Source organism: Platichthys flesus, chromosome 21 (genome assembly GCF_949316205.1).
Source record: "Platichthys flesus chromosome 21, fPlaFle2.1, whole genome shotgun sequence".
Taxonomy (NCBI): Eukaryota; Metazoa; Chordata; class Actinopteri; order Pleuronectiformes; family Pleuronectidae; genus Platichthys; species Platichthys flesus.
Window position 1 is genome coordinate 12599082 of NC_084965.1, and position 17418 is coordinate 12616499.

The 17418-nt window shown below is 43.4% G+C and overlaps 1 protein-coding gene across 2 annotated transcripts in view; it reads right to left on the reverse strand.

Moving 5' to 3' along the window:
• The window catches only part of c21h8orf34 (chromosome 21 C8orf34 homolog), a 53235-nt gene that overhangs the window by 23720 nt on the left and 12097 nt on the right, over positions 1–17418 (reverse strand). For both annotated transcript variants that reach the window (XR_009912020.1, XM_062380066.1), the window contains exons 4-7: positions 15680–15799; positions 15412–15440; positions 14450–14613; positions 10606–10772 (exon numbers count right to left, since the gene is read on the reverse strand). Coding sequence is in view for 1 of the 2 variants with exons in the window: in XM_062380066.1 (XP_062236050.1) it covers positions 10606–10772; positions 14450–14613; positions 15412–15440; positions 15680–15799 (480 nt within the window). In the remaining variant the exon portion in view is untranslated. The remainder of the gene's footprint in view (positions 1–10605; positions 10773–14449; positions 14614–15411; positions 15441–15679; positions 15800–17418) is intronic.

Sequence of the window (17418 nt, forward strand, 5' to 3'; positions counted from 1 at the left end):
ATCTTGTAATAAATTGGGATACATTTTATGAATAAAATAATACAAATAATATGTGCTGCATTATTTTTCTACAAATTATGGGAATAGGGGCCAATTACCACTTTGAATGAAGTACCTTTGTACAGCTGTCAGAGTAAAATATCTAAATCAAATCGATATATTCAATATGCCTGATCTTTTTACATTTTGAATATTGACACCGATTCGTGTCCAGACTGTCTGAGAACGGGGTTGGTTCAGTGTTTCAACAGGGACAGATACATTCCAGTAATACCCTTAAGCAGGGCAATATTAAATGTCCCATTCATCACGGTACGCGTTGGAGGGGGTGGGGCCAGAGAGCCACCAGCGATCTGAGCAATTTGCTGGTCGTGGGAACCGCTGAAGTTGCGGCCTTCACCTCGTCCTCGTTTCTCCTCCTCCCATTCCCACCCGTACCCACTTTAACCATTTCCTCTTCTTCTGGCGACTGATGAATGTGACATACCCGATTCTCCTTGGGTCACAGACTGCGACACAAATCATGGCTTGACATTCGGAAACGTTCACTCGCGAGGCTGCGGCGTTCATGAGACAACCAGAGGAATAACAGTGAGCAGCCCTGACGCTGACAGAGAGGATGACCTCAGTGTGCACAGCTGCTCGCATCACCTCAACTCCCGATTCGTCTTTTCTCCTCCCTTCCTTCTGGTCGAGGGAAAATGACACGATAATGGAGAGAAAGACCTCAGTGTCTGAGGGAAGGAGAAGCTCATCTCAGACACTTGTAAAGGTCACAGAGGTAAACAAAGGCTGTTGTCTGGAGCGCATCCTTTTCAGAAAACACATTAGTGTGTGTGTCTGGACGAAACGTAGCAGACTTTGAATCACTTAGGAAGGAGTCGCAACACTTGGTGCTGAGCAGAAAATTGTTCCAGGAGGGAGAACATTATTTCCTTAATATTTGAACAGTCACAGACATAAGCTGAGAGGGAAGAGAAGCTCACAGTGAGCCTGAGTTTGCATGCGTTTGCTTGTTTGTGGATTCAGATGAGTTAACAGAACAACCTAAAGTAAAATGCCTCAGAGTACAAAACCAAGTGTTCGGCCGCGGTTCATAGTCACTGTGCGACTGCACATACAGTAACTATCCTGATTCTCTCACTTTATCCTGACAACTACAGGCTTGAATATGTCCAGAGAAATGTTTTGTTAGCCAAGTGAATTGCACTTTTGTGACAGATACAAGTTTGAACTTGTTTATATATTGTCCTCTGTAAGATTTTCATTTTGGTTTGTGTGTCAAATTCAAAAACTCAACTTAAAATGGCCTAGCAAAAACCTTTCAGGTGTCTAAGTCACACAGTTGTATTTAGTTAACACCACTTTAAATGTTATCCTCTGTCCACTAATTCCACGTATTTCTGTCTTTCTGTATGTGACCGACATATCTCGATAATCTTAACAGATTCACACTTGTGTATTGTTAAGGACCCAGGAAAGTGCAGTGTCAAATGTTGTGTGATTTTAACTGCGGGTTATTCAATATGATTCAACAGGCGACAGTTAGACTCATTGACAGCATGTTTTCACAAAGCCGGGAACGACAACTGACTTTCCAGTCCGGGACTCTATGGACTTTGAATAAACAGGTGAACAGATCTTTGTGTAGCAGTGGTTGTGTGGCTCCGGGGTTCTGTGGTCTTTTCTTCCTGAGGCTCAATTACTGCAGGTCACTTTTATAGTTTCAGAAAGAAAAGCTGAAACCAGCATCGCCACAGGCCAAACAAACAGCCCATTCCTAGCAGACAGGTTTAGAACGGGGCACTGCACTAGTGGAGATAATGTTGAATCGAGTATTACACATTGTGTAACCAAGACTAAATACACCGAGCTGCTTTTCTCAAATCCACGTAACCGAACAAGACAGAGAGAACACACAGAAAATCTGATACCTCTAAGTGTTCTTTTCTTCTGCGCCTCCCGAGTCCAAAACATATGACTGAACGCACACTCTCCCGGTTCACAATGGAGCCCAGCATGCCTCCCACACAATGCCACCGCGATAAGTTTACCGTGCGCCTCCCGTGAGACCAGTTTACCCGGAGACCATGACAGCCTCGCGGGCCTCCGTCTAGACACAACAAACGTCTGTCCACACTCGCCCGTTTGTCAGCCCCGTCCCATTTCCACTCCCTGGGCACCGGGGCAGCCATGCATGCTCCCCCTGTCTAACGATGAGACATGGCAGATAAATAAAAACTGGGGCTTCGACTGGGGGGGGGGGATTGGGTTGGGGTGGGCGATGGAAACTATTCGAGCGATGCAATCCCAACAAAAGGCCTGAGCGATGGAGGAATTCCGTGCCGCAATCACTCACTCACAGTCAAGCCGGGGAAGGAGAGGAGGGCACAGATAGTGTTTGCGTGCTCCTCCTCTCTCCAAGTTTCCATGTCATTTAAGGTTGTTTAGATAGCGCCGGACTGAGTGGCTCTCTGCTGCTTTTCACGGGGCTGCAGAGAAAGAGCTGAAGTCACAATTAGCGCACGGGCTCCACAAATAGCTTGATACACACCTTCTTGGATGTTGTGCGTTGACGGACGCGTTGGGGGGGATTCACCTGACACACAACCCCACACGTACACACTCCATCTTCTGCCACCACCAGATCCAAAGCGTTTCACTCGAGCGCCCTGAGTTATTGTTTCTCATCGGAGTGAATTTTCCATTCTTTCATGAGCAGCGGCGACATCTCACCACATAACACTGGGCTCTAATTAATAGTCTGTGAGTGATGGATGCTTGCTCCTTGCAATGTTCATTCACACACACACACACACACACACACACACAGAGACCGCCACATGTGTGAGCAGCATACTCAGACACAAAGATAAAAAAGCCGTACAGCACACACACTCAGCCCGACACGCACAGTGACACTTGCAGACCTCACACTTCAGCTGCCCTCACACATACACGCAGCATTTGTGTTTCATTAGAGCCCCCCCGAGCCACAAAGCCTCCACTCGGCGGTTAGTCGTCGCACAGACAACTTTGATGTGAGCTGCGGCAGAGACGCATTTGTTTGGCTTTGTAATAAAAACAATATTCCAACTTACATTTCATAATTACGTCTCGGCTTTCAATGGCGCGGCCTCTAGCCCAGCGCCTCCTCCTCCCTCCCGGCCTACAAATATGCCTGTTAGACTCCAAGTCACCGCAGCCCTGAGTGCGGCAGTAAAAAAAAAAGCCTGATCCGAATCAGATGGGGACACACATGAGCAGGGGAACATCACAGCTCTGACGCCTGTGGAAAGTCTTATCGCAGACCTCGGTGCTAACCTCCTTTTAACTCACTTTCTAACCGCAAATACTGCGGAGATGAGGACGTCCGTGGAGACACGGCCGAGCCTTAAGTGCCGCTGCATTGCAATGACTGGCATTTAACTTTCCTTTGGATGTTTCTAAAAAAAAAATGTTTTAAATGAGGTACATCATAAATATATATTTCACTCTGCCAAGTTAAAAGCTGCCATGTGAGACGAGAAGCAATATGAATCACAAAAGGATCGAGTGATCCATCAAACAGAAAAATGTGCCCGTACAAGAGGTATTGTAGGGGAATGGCTATTAAAAAGGCAAATATAAGGGATTATTATGAGTGATGGGATAATGTAGGAGCTGTTGACTGCAGTGAGCTCAACGTTTCTTTTGTTGATCGCCGTTTCCCTGCTTGTTTCCGATAAACGCATAGATACAGCAGCACACAAACAGAGCCGCAGCTTGACATTTGCAATCACTCGGAAACACACACACACACACACATACACACACACACTCACTCGCACACCAATTTTGTATAATGACATCACCTGCCTACTTGTCTCTTAAATCTTAATCTCCAAGCAGACAGGAGCCAGAACAACAAATTCAACTTTTTGTAACTTCTTTAGATAAATCTGCCCACAGCACTGCAAGGTCGTTTTATTTTTTCAGCCAACTATAATAAACACAAATGAACACGTGTCCCGTATCCGTCACACTAGATTACGCCTTGCGCAGCTAGCATCCTTGTGTCCATCTACTATCTTTGCTTCTGTCTTGCTGCAGTAGACACAATACAGCATCACTGTGTCCGTCCGGCTCTCCTCCATTAAGATAATCTGCTCAGTTCATCTCAGACTCTTACGCACACCGGAGATCCGTACGCTGGCTGGGATTAGGCCGTGCTCCGCATAATGACTGCTGCTAGATTTATGGTATGATCACAGGAGCCTACTTGCCTATTGGTAATTGCTTCCAGTAATACCACCGTAATGGCACAGCAATTTGCCTCTCGATTAACGTATCCATGCGCACCGCGGAGACTTTTACAGGCGTCAAATTGGGGCCCAGTAAAGACTTTTACTGGAGACGTTCTTTTCCCCATCAGGCCGGTGGAACCTTCAGAGGTGAGCCCAGCCCTTTCCAGCCTGTGAAGAATGTAATGCTGAGGCAACCCACACCACTGGCATACAGGCTATGGTCTCATCCGCCTCCTGCTCTCCTCTGACACGGCTATAATGTTGGTTTACACTGTTCACAGGGCAACTGTTGTGTCTTGGTTGGTTGGACGAGGATGAAGGGACTGATGGGGGCAACGGGAGTGTGTGTGTGTGTGTGTGTGTGTGTGTGTGTTTTTGCTGCTGCTGATGCTGGCGTCAGGAAGTGCATGCCTTGACTGCCAGCACGGGTAATCTGGATGTTGGCCCAAGGCAGAGGTCAGCCATGGTAACGCAGCAATCAGACACATGCAGGGATGTTGTTACAGTTACAGTCGGTTACATTACCACGGCAAGCGGTATTACTCAAGTCCTCCACTTACAATGACATATGAAAAGATTTCAAACACATAATTATCTCCGCCAAGGGGGTTAAGTTTCACCCCGGGCCTGTTTGTTGGTTGGTTGGTTTGTTTGAAGCATTACCGGTACTAGGAAACGGGTGGAAGGATGCATTATGGGTAAGGGGCAGAACCCATTCAATTTTGGTGCAGATCCAGGAGAAATGTTTCCCTCTTTTTAAAACACATGTCCCCTGATTTCCTAGGGAATAATTCATGGATCGAAAACTAACCTATAAGGGACTGGTAATCTATGTGTGTGTAATTTGGTGCTGCTTGATTGAATTTAAGAGGACTGCTGGGCATTGTTATGCTTTATACTGAGTGCCATGCTGGTTCCCATTACATTTTGGCCGCACAAAATGTCTCATTTAAGGCAAGAATATTAAAGTGGACTTTATCAATATCCACAGACAATATTTGTCTTTCCTATCTGCAATAAAGTCAATAACAGCAGCTAAGCCCTTAACCACAGAATGTTAGATAGTTGGACAAAAGTAAATGTGAAGCCAGGAAAAATACCTTTACAGAAATGTTTTTTATACCAAGTTGAATTTCAGGATATTACTGAAAGTTAAGATGGTGAAAAGAAATTGTAAAAAAAACTTTCTTCACTTTCTCACAGTACTAAAACTGCCATTGTATTGTGCCTCAGGCGGCGCCGGATGAAAGCAGATATAATGTCCTCAAACTGAATCAGCCACACACAGGCATTGTTCCGCACGCACCAGACACTGCTTTACTCTTTGTGTATCAAAGATCAGACAGAACTTCATCATCCCCTCATCCTGTCCCCACCAAATCTTCACTGTCACTGGGAATCAGGGAGAGTGTGTAAATCGACTCTCACGTCCTCCTCTCCTGTTTCAGGAACCATGCCAGAGTGGGCTGACAAACAGAAAAAGGGTCTGTGGACTTACGGTCGGATGACTGGCACACACTGTGGATGTTTTGTCCTGAGACACGCTCTGTTACCCTACACTGCCACGATGGAAATGTGTGCATGTGAAATGGGTTCGGCTATAACCCGCTGACAGGATCCCATAATTCAAAGAAATTGCTCTCAGTGCCCTTTAGTAGAAAAGGACGAAGGCGTAGTGTTGGTATGATTTTTGTATTCATACCTGCAGAAAGTAAATTTTTTTGAGAAAGTTAATTTTCTGTTGCTCCAGGGGTCAATTAACAACGTTTGCTATAATATTTGTCTCGTTAAAAATATATACATATATTTATATTTATTACCATGAATGCTTAAGACACTTACTTTATACACAGGAGCAGATCTTGAGAATTCAGAGGGTATACCCCCGGATTGGAATACTTCCACCAAACAGGAGGAGAATCGTGGGTTGACAAAGGGGGAACTGGCTAACTCGTCTCATTAACTTACCATAAAATAACTGTGCAAGGCCATAAACAGGGTGTTTCTCCCCACACACTGAACTCAGCTTGTTTCTTATTTCAGATCGGTATAAAACTGTGGTCTCCACCGCCTAGCAAAAGCTCAAATCTGGTTATTTTCCACGGTTTTACAAGAACCTGTGAGTCATATTCGTTTTTCAGTTTGGTTTCGGCTGTGGTAAATATTAAGCGCAGGACTAATGGAAACAACTGGGGAAACACAGTGCCATCCCCCAGTGCAGTTAAAGAATCAATAAGACTTAACCTCTAAGCTGATTTTATTTTCTCTTTCTGGAAGAATCCGAACAAAACAAATCAACCTTAAGCCGTGTCTTTGGTTTTTATAATTGTATTCAATCTGTTAAGCCCTGGCTAGCAGCATTGTAATCCATTCCATGAAAATCGTATTATACTTTCATAAGCTCCTTATCCAGGTGCTGGCAAAAAGACACTTAGTGTGGAAAACCCTTCTGCTCAATATGGAAATGGGGATTATTTGCTAACTTTCTTTGCATCTTCTAAGGCCGGCGTTTACCACGCGTCTCATTCTCCCACAGACGTCGTGGTTGTTATGCAGAGGCACAAACTCAAAGCTTCTTTCCTGCCTCCCAGTGGATACTCAGCAATATGCTGTAACGATCACTGTGGTCTCTCCTCGTCCTCCACAGGTTTGGACAAGTAACCGCGACTGATCACATCTACACCAGGGGACGGGTTCATTTCTCAGCCTTAAAAAACAACTGCTCTCCTTTCTGTGTCATGGGGATGTTTGTGTATGAGCAGCAATCAGCACAACCAGGAGGCTCGCAGCCAATTAGCAGGTGTGATGAACCCAGCTCTGCTCGTCTGATAATACAGCCGCTACACCGAGAAACTACTGATGTTCATCTGAGGTTAACGTGTGAGCCTCTGGGATGAGAGTCATCTCATCAGCAATTCATGCTACATTATTAGTGTGTGTGTGTAAGTGTGTGTGTGTGTGTGTGTGTGTGTGTGTGTGTGTGTGTGTGTGTGTGTGTGTGTGTGTGTGTGTGTGTGTGGTGCTAGTAGTACTCATGTTGTGAGGACTTGTTTTCCTTATGGGGACAAAAAATCAAGTCCCCATAACTTAGGTCATTCAATTCTAAGGTGAATACATGTTTTAAGGTTAAGTTTAAGTTAAGGTGAGGTAAGGTTAGGTTTAGTGTTGTACAAGTAGTAACTATGGTAAAAAAAAGTGAATACAGTGAATGGGTGAAATGTGAATTGTAGATTGTTGTTAGATTCAAATTAGGCTTAGTCATGAATTGGTCGTTATTAAGGTTACGGTTAAGGTTTTGGTTCGGCTGTCCACAATGAATGGAAGTCAATGCAGAGACCTAATAAGGATATATACACAGACCTGCGTGTTTGTGTGAAGATCTTTAAGATGCTGAGATTTGTGAAGTTATAAGAAAGTGTCTTTAATTGAAAATGTGTATGATAATCATTTTTTCCACTGAATGTCAAATAATTTGTATGTTCAGTCTTACACAGGCCTCATTATTTAAATGTGTGATCATTGCACTGTGATATTAAAGATGATATATCAGTTTCTGTCAGCCATTCAAATGAACTCGTCTGATACCGTCAAGGGAAATGTTTCGACCCGCCTCAATGCGTCCAAGAAGTTGTAATATCATACATCATCCACTAGAGAGCACCATAAGCAAATGCTTAGAAAAAAATATACACCGACAATCTCAAGGAGCTCAATGGAGTAATCAGTGTGTAGCAATGCACCATGAAGACTGAAGGTATATTCAAAGTTAGTGACCGGTAATGTTAATCAGTTCACATGGTGCCCTATTATGGTAAATAAAAAAAAGAACATTTGCACTGATCCACTGATCAGCTGTAGAACTGAAAACCCCTCTGACATCATGCACCTTCACAGCAACACAGGCCTCGAGCAAGTGATTGAATCCCATTGAACAGCCGACCACACGTTTTAACCTTCACGTGGACGACGATAAATATCTCCTTCAGGGATCAATACAGCATCTCCATCGCTGCCAAGGATCATAAGTCATCGCCTGCATGCCTCTGGTCATAGGTCACAGCTCGTGCCAAGCCCCTCTCTCTCTTAATGACGCCTAGAAATCCTCCTATAGCGGTCAGTACACTCCTCAAGGCTCACCACACGCTAGATGTTAGCATCACTTTAATCAAAGCGAGGCCGAGTGACACAGCAGTGGTCCCCGTGAAGAGCACCGCGACCAGGCCTTGACAGAGACTCAGCCGTGACCTTGCTGCATTACTTGATTTGAATTACCGTCCTGGACCATAATGTAAAAAACCACCGGGGGAAAATGTTGGAGTTTCATAGCTGTGTTCAAGGAGGGCCACCACAGACCATCAACATCCTGCTTTATTGCTACATTTATCACCATTATATATTGCTGTCCGGGGGCCATGACGTGTTCGGCTGATGAAAAGAAAAAAAAGGAAACCTTGACGTTATTGCATTGTCTTCTAAGTTAGCAAAGATGAGCACAGTGATAAAGAACAAGCTGAATGTAGTGAAGGTCCATATGTACAAGAGAAAATTAATCAATTAACACAATATGGTAGATGTAGAGAGTTTTTCTTGGAGGAAGAAAAGCAGAGATTATTTCTAATAACGATTTTATAACTTGGAGCTGCAAAGACAGAGCTTGAATCCAGGGTCATGTCGGATCATTTTAAAGACAGCGATAAAAAAATCCCATAGATCTGCACCAAAATGTAATGGGTTCTCCCCTTAGAACCTGTAATTACATAGCATTTAATATTTTATATGCAACACGAGCAGTTTATTAAAAAACTATAAGAATACGAATAGTAATTTGTTGCAGCTCCACTCTGTGGTGTTCCCTGCCACACGTCAATAAGAAACGTGACCTCTCCGTCATCCTGATGAAAAGATACTGCTAACAAGCGCTAGAGCGTCAGTGCCTTGACAGAGGAGCAGAAAGTGACGGCGTTCATAGATGGTGTGATACCACAGGGCAGAAGCTCTGAGGGCATGGAAGAGACACTGACACACTGTAATTGGTGATATGTTGGAGACAGCGGGAAGTAAAAAGAGCAAAGTTGTGGGTTGTTGAAGTACACTGTCAGAGATTTGTATAAAAGTCGACACTTCCTAGTATTAGTGATTTAAATCATGACCGACTATTTTAAAGAGGGACGTATTAAATCCTTTAAGTGATGTTTTCATTATAAGTGCGATGTTGTGTGACTTAACAGCAGCTGTTGTGCGTCTATATGAATATAATCTTCCTTTACAGGAGTGTAACCGTGCATGAGTGTAACCGTGCATGGATAAGTTGGAGAATAACCCCTGGAGGTAAAGATGACTACATGGAAAAGAACAAGAGACAGAGAAAGGGAAAGTGCTTCACCTTTACAAAACACTTCTGCAACAAATTCAATTTGGCATGAGGCACTACATCCGGTGTCTGCACGTACAGTGATGAGCAATCAGTACAACCGCAGCATCAAACCAAAACAACACATCCCATCATATTCTCCACTTGTCACATATTCATTCATCTCAAGTCGAGCGACACCTGTATATATACGGTATATAGACACAAAGAAGCATAACAAGTAAATCAAAGCAGCTACTTTGGGATTCTCCACTTGTCAGAGTGAATACCTACGTGTAGACTCAGTGGCTGAGGACATCTGGCCGGACTATGTAAACAGGAAGTAGAGTTTCCTCTCACAGCTAACACACTCTTCAAGTGCGGCAACATAAACTAGCTGCCGCTCTGCCCATGCAGCCCTCCAGTCACAACATACACAAAAAAAAACTCTACACGACCTAACAATTTACTTTCTTTAAAGCCGTCACATATTCTTACAAATCAATTTTTGACCACTTTAAATAGAATATTTTAGTTTTCTTTCAACCCCTCACATTTATCCATTTTCTTTTTAGTCAGTGATATTTTCATCTGTGCTTCTTCGATGATGAATATGTCTGAACCACAATAAACTAAGTTTGTGCCACTTGGGTGAGTCTACAAAGATGTGAATAAAAGTCGATTACAACAATTTGTTGCTTTAGATATATTTGAACTTTATCTTCAAAAGTTTAAATTTTAACTGGAAAAATTATAATTTATAACTTATCATTTAACCAGTTCAGTGATTGAATTCTGATTTTGATTCCGGAGAACAAGTTCAAATATGATCTTTCAAGTTCAGACCGAATTAAGAAGCATAATCATGAAGAGCTCAGCGCTGAACACAGAAACATTATATGTCGATTCACACAATTTGTGTTGTGTCTGAGAGCAGGTGGTGTAAAAAACAGGCTTGGTGAACATTACCCAGTAGCTCCATGGCATCGTCCTCATCCTCCATCTCCTCCTCTGCAACAGAGGGGGCCGGACTGTGGACCGAGTCAAACGAGTCCTGGGACAACATGGCTGCCAGGAGCTTCTTATGGTGCTGCTGCTGCTCCTTCAGCCCTTTGCTCTTTGTTTCCATTTTGAGGCTGAAGGTGACATGATGAAGAGGAGGCAGAGTTTAGGAGGAGCAAATAACCTTGTCAGGCTTTCATCTAAGCAAACTGTCTCAGTGGTGTGGAGATGTGTGACGGCAGCAACTTTCTGCTTTTAGGAATTAGATACTGCTCTAGTGTGTGGTCTGTTTACATTTTATCTTCATAATCAATTATTTACCATGAAAGCTTATGGGCTCAGATTTACAACACGTGAAAATGTAATAACAGGAGCTGCTGCTTGCACTGGATGCACCGTTGGAAACACACTATCGCTGTTAAACACATTACTATCTAAATGTTAACAGAAAGCTTTACATTTCCCAGGTATAAGCTGTTGTTGAATTAAAACTGACTCTAAGGGTGATAAGAAATCAAACCCCTTCACACTTCTTCCTCCTCTTGTTCCGGGCGTTCCTTCTCTGAAAGTGATTTACATGGAAAATGATTGAGGAATCACCAAACACCATCTCCAAACACTGACACAGTTTAAAACACTGATACACTCATGAAGACTGTATTACCTCTATATTGGAGAAATTAATATCCATATTCCAATAGCCGAGGGCATGGATTAGAGAGCGGGGGGAGTAATCACTTGATGCTAATCTCAGTTTAATGACTTCTATTTACAGATAATGGGACGGGGTCATTAAATGACTGATATTTCTTCATACTCTCAGAATGGTAATTAAATCTCCTAATATGGCAGAGGCAGGGACGCTGGGGTGTGATGCTGCACATTTTTCACATTTTTCAACAATTTTCTGGCTTTGGACAGCAAGCTATATAAATATAACTGTTCTGGACAGAGAGAAGGAGGGTGTTGTGAGTCTTATTTGTTATATACTTGCCTTTTCACTGTTGCACACATCAATACAAATCTGTATCAGTACATTTCTATTCTGAGTCTGGCCTTTTACATGCAAAAAGAAGAGGAGCCATTGTGACCCAGGGTTTAGATGATTTAAAAGTAATCTTAAAAAAGTCATATAATAATAATAATCTCAAATTTTCAACTATAAACCTCCGGGTTGGCAGGGTCACTTCCTCTCTGATGAGCAGCAGCAGAGCTCAATGATCTCCATGGTAAACTCTCCTCAGACCCGCGGTGAGTTGAGATATTCTTGCATATAGTTTGTGATCTTTGTTTTTAATGTTTACCTCATGGCGTGTGCTTTCAACTCTTGGACTGTTAGCGTTGCCTCCGCTAGCCACATGCTAGCGACTATACAAAACTCCCATAGGGAAACCTCTAATTTAGTGCTGAGGTTGGTGTAGATTTTTTACAAGTATTTATTCTGTAGGGATTTTACCTTATTGACTTGGGTATATTGGGTTTGCATTTTGGTTCAATGCTTTTGCCTTTTTGTTAGTTATTGCCTTATTAATTCCATAAATAGCATTAAACAACATTTTTTTTAAGTTGAACTATAATCCTTTCTTTTCTAAATGATACTTTTGTAAAACAAGTTTGAACTATATATTTTTTCCTCATGACCTTTTGTAGGTCAGGTTTTATTTTGTACCTATTTTGTCAGACGCTGAGCTACCCAATGGAGTAAACTGACCTCAACCTGAAGTGTCAGGAAGAGTGAACTTTATTTTAGTTTGTTTGGGTTTTTCCCTTTTCATTCAAATGTGGAATTCCTCTGGACCCAGTTAAAAACATATGAATGAACTGAATTAAAAGAATGAAATGAAAATGTATGGATGGAAATATACAAATGAAATGTGAAAAGTGTATTTCTTTGTATTACTCCTTATTTTGTGGTTTTAAATGAAAGTGCAATACATATATAATTGAAAACCTACCTGTGTCTCATGTGTCATTACATTCAAACATTAGGCTCCCAACGAATCAACTCTTAGAAGAAACGTAAGGGAGGATGAGGGTCAACAGGTTAAAACAGGGAGCCTTCTGCAGCTCCTCTATTCTCTGTCGAGTATCGCTTGAATGTTCTCAAACGTTTTCTGGAAAACCCCAATAGGGACCAACCTCAGGTGTCATAAAGACAATAAACATGAAATTAAAACCGGTAAAAGGCTACAAAGCTGTTTTCCTCTACTATCTTTTTTATCTCTATCATCTGCTTTTATTGTGTGTAATTGGTGTTCTGCAAGAGAGAGGATATAGGAAGTGGTTCATGAAGAGGATAAAAGTTTAGGGCATGACACTGACTGCCACTGGATGATAGAGTCCCATTCCCCTGGACAGAGTCTGTCAAAACAAGACATTTCCTTAAATGTACTTCTGCCACAGTTGCATCTGATTTCCCATGTGCCCTTTTGGATTTATCCTTCCTGACACTGCAGTCAGTCACCAGCTCCTGTCAGCTCGCCTTATGTTCCTCAGTGACAGGTGGGCTGCAATTAGGGACGCAAGCAAGACGATCAAAAATGAAAACAAGTAAACAAAGTAAGAGGAGGAAGACGGAGTGGTTTGACAAATAAGGTCATGTACATGAGAGAATGTGGGGACGGTCTGAAAGTGCGTGTGCACCAGAGGGGACGGACGATTAGGGCTCAGATGGGATTTTAAGCGAGGTCAGTGCTGGTCCTTGACAGCTTTCCAGTCCTCAGTTTTAAGCTCCTTTTTTTTTTAAACTTTAACTAAATCTTACAGTTTCTTGCTCTTCAGTCATGAGGCTGGGAAACCTCACTGTAACCTTAATTTTAAAAATAGACTTTCATTAATGTTTTTCCTCATCTTCCTATTTTGCTCTTTGTGGCTTTGCCAAGAAACATCTCGGCGGACATGAGAGCGATTTCAATCCCCAAACTGAATCTGAAGACGGAGCGAGTTCCCACTAAATGCAATTAACAGCTGATAGTTGAGATGACTACTGACTGAGAGGAGGAGCTGTGTTTAGTGTGGGGACGCTGCACCGTCCCAAACACACGGGAGCAACCCTCTCACGCTCCTCATAGGTTAACACAAAACATCACACACACACACACACACACACACACACACACACACACACACACACACACACACACACAGAGGGGAGCTCATCAGCGAACCCACACACATCCCCATCTCCCATCTCAGGCTTCTAACTAAGTGATTTCTCCCTATAATCCACCCATACAGTAACATAATGAGATTAACACTGTGTATATGTCAGCTCAGGCCTGCAAATGATGTATGGGTCTATATCCGATCTTCCTGTAATTAGTCACATCGGCATCTGCAGTGCGCACACACACACACACACACACACGCACACACAGGCAAACCAACACAAAATCACAAGTCCAAGAGGTAGCAGGCTATTTTTGGAGTTTTGCAAAAGTATGAGTGGGTAAAAAAGGATTCCAAAGAGGGTGAAGAATTATTGAACAGTTCAATACATGACAGCTATATTGTCAAAGACAGGCCACTTTTAAAATGAGCACAAAATTCTTTTGGCCTTGAGCGCACGGAAATTAGGTTAGCTTTAATACGAAATTGGGTTGAAGCTCTATCATGGTAAGCATGTTTGATCACGCCTTTGAAATGGGATTATCAAACCCATTCAGATGGGCATTCCTCAGGCAGCAGGAGCCACAGTCGGAACTCTGCCTCCTTTTTTTTAAAGCCAACAATGGCTTTGTGAAATTTCCCCAAATTTTAAAGTGACTCTCGCACACGCACACACACATTCAAATATAATGGCAATTGCTACCTCCCCGCAGGACTGCTGTCTCCACTCCAGCAAACTTCAGTTTTGGTCCGAGGGACAGGGGGGTGCAGCATTTCCGCAGCAAGTGGGTCTGCGTCCTCTTCCTCTCGACCAACCCACTCCCCCACCACACGGGGGCGCAACACTGAGTTATAACCTCCCAAGTTCTAAAAAAGCAGAACAGAAAGCATAAGCAGCAAATTAGCAAAGACAAAACAATGCAGATTTAAATGAAAAAAATAATATGAAAGTGATGAATTCAGGGGAGGTACTGTGAACTATTTACTTAACACAATGTAATTTTTATTTCAATAACTGTCTGTTCTTAGGACAACTTCTGACGGGCAGCAGTGTATTGTCTGAGATCTGTCTCCCTCCATAGATGCTCCCAAATACCAGCCAGCACACATTTCAAACTCTGCCCTCTGCAAAAAGCAAAGATATGTCCGCTTGTCTTCGGTAAATCCAGGGTAGTATCAAGTTATGGCGTCTCTGCATGATCAGAACAGGTGTTTAGTATTCATTGTGTCCCCTCCAAAGCAGGGAGATCTCTGGGCTGAGAGCCAAGGACGTTGGCCATGTACGGCTGCACTGAGCAAAGAGTGAAGTCCCTGTCAAAACACACGCGGTGATCCTCATCCGGAGCCCAACATTTCCAAAATCGCTGTGTGCATCTCCGACCTGAGCAGCCAGTGCACGGCTGTGTGGGGAGAGAATTAGGGGCCAGACAAGGACGAAGACAGGGCTCAGGACAAAAAAAAGATTGACAGTAAGAAACACAGGGAAGCAGCAGAGGAGAGGGAGGCAGAGGACGAGTTTACCAAAGTGTCAAATTCACATATCACTCCTATGAGATCAGGTCAGCATCAGAAAAAGAGGAGCTGCTCTTAAAAAAATGAGCCCTTAGAGAAGCGATGCTGCTGAGTGACAAAACGTTAATGTCAGTAAGTGCCGTTACTACCTACCTGGTCGAGCTCATCAGAGACGGCAATGCCTGCAGAGAGAAGAAAACAGGTTAAAGCTCAGAGAGGCGTCCAATGCTGAAATACCAGCTTAGACTGTTTCTGAGCTTAGCAGCGAGTTTGTGCGATTAGCTGCTCGATCTTTTGATTCCTCCCAGGATTTACAGTGACTTTTACAGAGAGGTCTAGACTTTACTTCTGTGCGTTAAGATGCATTAAGCACGGCTCAGTACAGTGTAGGCGTGCACGGTGCTCTACGGCAGACACTCACTGCGGGACAGGCTCTCCAAGGCCTTGCCCAGCTTCTTGCTCTCCTGCAAAATGTGGCTGAGCTCGTCAAAGTCCCGACTCTCCCTCCAGTCCCAGGCGGGGCACTCGACTGACCGCGGCACTAGACGTGGCAAACACACAAAAAAAAAAACACAAGAAAGGCAACACAAATAAAAAACAACCAGACTTAAAGGTAATATATGTAACTGGACTTTATGTAATGTCTCTTGCGGGAGCACAGAGCTCAAGGATGAGGCCTGGGGGACAGCATCCGTCAGTCTCTTTGATTAACATTCAAGATAACTCAAACATGAGCAGCCTATGACCCACATACAGTACTAACATCCAGCCCACGTCATCCGGCACCATCGCTTGGCTTCTATAGAATGTTTAATTCATAAACTGTTCAGACATTATTGATAAAGGAAGGAGCAACATGACTTTGAAGGGGAAGGAATTACTTGTAGTGTTATCCACATATAATAGTCTGAGGCTCCAACACAGATGCATTTGAAATAACATAAAACACCAGTGGGTGATGAAGCCAAACAAACGAACAGCCCCCGTTCACCACAGACTTTCACTAGAAAGTACAGCAAAGGATTTTAGAATAAATGTCACCCGTTTTGAGAATTCAGCATACGTGTCGAAAGGTGCTGAACGTGAGCATCGCTCCTCTGTTTGCATTTACACGAATCCTGCTTTGTCAAATATATAAATGCGATTGAGATTATTTGTCAAAGCTGCTGCTACAATCTGCCGTCCTCTACGCTCCTCTACACTCCTCTACCCTGACTAAGCTCCTTGGCATTGTTACAACCAGAAACATAGAGCGCATATCTCTGCCAAATGCAGACTGGAGGAAAAAAAATTGAAATTGAAATCTGCTGTGTGTGTGTGTTGTGCTGCTGCTGCTGCTGCATCAGCAAAGGGCTGTGCTGTGCTGTGTCTTAATAGCTTAGATTAAGGGTTAAAGATTTAATTCCCACAGGGGCTGTCCATTAAGGCATCAGTCAAGTCGACGTGAGGCCAGCGCACATTAACCCGCTGCAGAAAAGAAAACGCCCTCATGTAACAGAGAGTCATTTTGATCAGCACATTAGTGGGACCTCTGTATGTTCACGACAGCCGTTGTGTTGCTCTGGCCACACATACATCCATGATGAGAAGCCGTCATTTTGATTTACATTTTTCATCAGCCCTGCACACCAGAACACCTTTTCCATGTATTTTTGATAGGATTTGACTTTAAATGCAGACTTCAGGGCGTCTTACGCCGAAGGGGCTGAATGGAGCGGCTCCGACGCTCCGAAGCTGAAGTGCACCTCTGTGTGCCGAGTGCTGTTTACTTCATTCCGACTTCTCTTTCTCACTTGTTTTCTTTTTGCTCACTTCATCCACTCGTCTTGTTTCCATTTCAATGTGAGCGATTCTTACTGCCGCCTGAAATAGACTTGGTCTGCGCAATGACAGAGAACAATGGTAAATAATTGAAGTAGTCCATTGCTCCAAGCCTGATTGTCTCAAGTGTCATACTTCACTCTAACACCAGAGCTCTAGTGATTTATTGCAACTGAAATCTCCTCGTCTTCATCCATTCTCAACCGATGCATGAACTTTGGCGAAGAGTTCATCTTGAGAGTGTGGAGCAGCAGTGAACAAAAAGTGGCCCTTCATAATGAACTCATCAGAACGGCTATAGGAGGCGGGAGTGGAGGATGGCGGACTATACACTGTGAC